Source organism: Seriola dumerili, unplaced genomic scaffold (genome assembly GCF_002260705.1).
Source record: "Seriola dumerili isolate Sdu_G_001 unplaced genomic scaffold, Sdu_1.0 BDQW01000312.1, whole genome shotgun sequence".
Taxonomy (NCBI): domain Eukaryota; kingdom Metazoa; phylum Chordata; class Actinopteri; order Carangiformes; family Carangidae; genus Seriola; species Seriola dumerili.
The window spans coordinates 998,301-1,001,930 of record NW_019174567.1 but is presented as its reverse complement, the minus strand read 5'-3'; the positions used below and the strand labels follow the sequence as shown (position 1 = coordinate 1,001,930).

The following is a 3,630-nucleotide window of genomic DNA, read 5'->3' as shown; positions in this document are numbered from 1 at the left end:
GCGTCTTTCGTTAGCATGTCCAGACAGAAACACACCATTAAGCTGTAAGGTGTTCGGGTGTCAGGCTGCAAACATCCTCAATAATCTGCTTTATCATCAGACGTCTGGACCTCTGCTGCTCTCCACACTTTTCTAATGACTCAGTACATTTACCACAGAAAGTCTCCCTGAAGTACTGTGGCCCTCAGGGTTCAACACACCACAAGACATCTTCATCTGACAACTCATGAGGTGCAAGTACTCACAACACAACAGGAAGTGTTTCCAGGGGGACATGAGAAAAGTGACGGACACTGTGTAACATTAGACTGAACCAACGCTATTATAACCTCAATATCACACGATTCAGATATAATGGCATATTGCAAAAATGTTAGCTTAGCCTTCGGGTCCGTCACTTTTTAGTGTCCCCTGGCAACACCTTTGTTGTGTTGTGATTAGGTTTGTGTTTTGTTTGTTCCTGAGGTTGATGTGTTTACCGGTTGTTTCACTGTCGCAGAAAACAGTGTAGGTGAATTTCAGGACACCTGGAAGATCTTAAAAGGTTCTTCGAGGATCCTTAAAGATCATTGTAAGGCCTTGAACAATCTCCACTCTCCTGGAATAGTGAACATGAACTTTGAAACTCAGACTTAAAGTCAAGATCCTCGATTCCGTCTTGGAATTCAAACTTTTCAATCACTTTCAAGGATTGTCAAAAAAATTCAATGATCCCTGCCCTGCTGGATTTTGGAGATGTGACATTAACACGTTCAAACTGAAAACGTCCAGTTTACTTCAGCCTGCTGAACTTTGTTTCTACGGAGACCTGGACCCTCCTCAAGGATTCCTGGAACACCTTGAAAGGACAGAGAAGGACTTGAATGTTTTTTTAAAAACCTGGAGACCACCTTGAAAGTTTTTAAAATCCTTGACAAGAATTGTGCTTTGAATCTCAGGTGTCTCACAACAATCTCACAACTCCGTTAATGAAGATCATGTCATGTGACTAAAAGCTCCAGAATGGACGTTGCAGTTTGATTGTTTTGTCTCCAGAGTTGCTGCTTTTAAAAATGGCCTCACACAATCACTCCGATCAGAAGCAGCATGACCGATCAATAATCAAACACAGCAGCTGCCCTGACTCAGTTCCAGCTGATTTATTCAGTTGTGGACATACAGACTTCATCATGAAGAACAAGTAAACGCAGTTTCCTCCTCTGCTACAAAAAATGCGGGACGCTCCTTTATTTCATTTTTTTCCTCTTTTCTTTTATATTGCACAAAAATAATGAGCAAAAACAAACATGTGCCGCAGATGATGTAAAAAAATTAACTGAAAATCCAGTTTCTCTCCTGCTGTCAGGGACTCACTCACACCAATATACATAAACTCCTAAACTTTAACTATTTTACACAACATATACAATCCTGGATGTGGTCTGACCCCTCCACTCTTTAAAACAACTGCAAGGCATTAAAGCAAGGCAGGCTGGCTGGGATTTGAACCCTCACATGCTCAGTAACAAATAATAATAATAATAATAATAATAATAATAATAATAATAATAATAATCAACAGTCTGAATGAAAGTGGTAGAAGAAGTGCCTGAAAAAAACCTGTGACATTCCCTTTGACTGTACAAAAATATGCCTGAAAATAGTTTTACTTCTCCATATCTTTAAAAAGATGAGGTATGTCTGGTCATGTAAATATCAAAAAGTGTTTCCTGCCATACCTGTGGTCGGTTTGGGTTTTAACTCAACATTTAATGACATTTCCCACACCTGGGGGGGGGGGGCGGACCCCCCACAATACAACACAAACAGGAGGATCAGGATGTGGGAAACTCAGAGTCCTGAAGTCGTAGTCCTGGTCCTGGTGCTGGTCCCAGTGCTGGGAAGCAAAGGAAACTAAAGAGTCTTAAATCCTGATCTTAGTGTTAATTAGAGTCATTTCTGGGTCTGGGTGGAAACGCATAGTCCGGATCCTGGTTCAGACCCGAGCAACTGAAAACAAAATCCATAAAACCCTGTTGAGGTGATTTCATTTCATTCATTTTTTGCTGAAGTACCGCAGCGTGTGTACAGTCCATCCGCTCCCCGCAACCTGAGCCCGGGCAGCAGCAGCCACATCACACCGGTCCCTGACTGGTTCTGGAGCGACACCCCCCCCGAGGGATCAATAAGTGAACACCAGGTCCGAGAAGTTGGCCTCCAGCCAGTCCCCGGCGATCATCTCGCTGAGCTCCGGGGTGCAGTAGTCCGGGAACTCGAAGTGGGACCCGAGGCTGCCCTCGCTGCTGCACGAGTCCAAGTCTTTATCCACCAGGGACAAGCTCAGGTTCCCCGGGACCGAGCTGGAAGACGAGTTCCACGGCTCGGAGGAGGCGTGGAAGCCGGCCAGGAGGCTGAAGGCGTAGTCGTTCCCCTCCGAGGGGAGATCATCGAGGTCCTCCCCGCAGCAGGAGGAGGAGGTGGAGCCGGACCGGGACGAGGATGCGGGTGAGCGGGAGGCCGGGTAAGAGGAGGTGCTGGTGCCCTGCCGGGTGATGTTCTTGAAGCTGTAGAAGAGCCGACCGGAAGACTCGTACATGCCGGTTCCCTCCGGTTCGGCGGCGGGGGAGCTCAGACTCAGGCTGGCCGGAACCTTGGCGAGGCTGTACCGGGACGGCTCGTCCTCCTTAAGACCCCGCTCCTCCTCGGAGTCGTCTTCATCGTCGTCGTCGTCGTCGTCGTCATCCTCCTCGTCGTCGGTGAACTCCCGTTTAACGAGCTTGCTGGTTTTAAAGCTGGTGGTCAACACGTACCGGTACCGGGGGTCCGGGTGCTGGTGTTGCTGGAGGTGGCTCCTGCCTCTGCCGGGACCCACCACCGGCTTGCTGGGTTTCAACTTGGAGAATTTCTTCGCGGCGGAGGAGTTCTTATTCACGGCTCGGACTGCGGTTTTCTCCGGGGACTGAGCGGCTGACTTCCCCGCAGGAAACGCACATCCGTCCGTCTTGGGCTTCTTCTTGGGCCGGTACTTGTAGTCCGGGTAGTCGGCCATGTGCTTGAGCCGGAGCCGCTCCGCCTCCCGGATGAACGGGATCTTTTCGGTGTCTTTTAACATTTTCCAGCGCTTCCCGAGCCGCTTGGAGATCTCCGCGTTGTGCATGTCCGGGGACTGCTCCATGATCTTCCGCCTCTCGATCTTGGACCAGACCATGAAGGCGTTCATGGGCCGTTTAATGTGACCCGACGCCGTCTTACACCAGTCCGGCTTCAGCGGCACGGGGCTGCACGCCGAGGCCGCCAGCAGCTCGCTCTCCTCCGGGTCGGTCGCCTCGCGGGACCCGGTGTTGATCCCCGCCCCGCCATGCTGCGTGTGCTGAACCATCGTCCGGTTTAACGTTTCTAACCGACCGAGACACTTTCTGCGTGTACGTTGATCTGTCCGGTTCTCTCCTCAGTGCGACCACATCTCTCCGCCGCTCCACTTCCAAACCGGTGTCTTATTAACCGGCTGATCATGCGCGCGACGTTCCCGCCCTCAACCAATCAACGCCCATCTTCTCCCACAACCTTCCCGCCTCCGCGGCGCCCTCAGCCAATCACAGCTCCCCTGTTCTCCCCGTGTGCCCGCCCACCGGCGTCTGTCCGTTACTCTGA

General features: G+C 50.5%; 1 protein-coding gene across 1 annotated transcript; it reads right to left on the bottom strand.

The window, feature by feature from the left end:
- Positions 1–1,822: 1,822 nt before the first annotated feature.
- LOC111231662 (transcription factor SOX-11-like) lies at positions 1,823–3,423 on the bottom strand. Its single transcript, XM_022758869.1, has one exon. It carries the CDS (start codon positions 3,356–3,358, stop codon positions 2,162–2,164), a length of 1,197 nt encoding a protein of 398 aa, XP_022614590.1. The 5' UTR covers positions 3,359–3,423; the 3' UTR covers positions 1,823–2,161.
- Between the last annotated feature and the right edge of the window lie 207 nt (positions 3,424–3,630).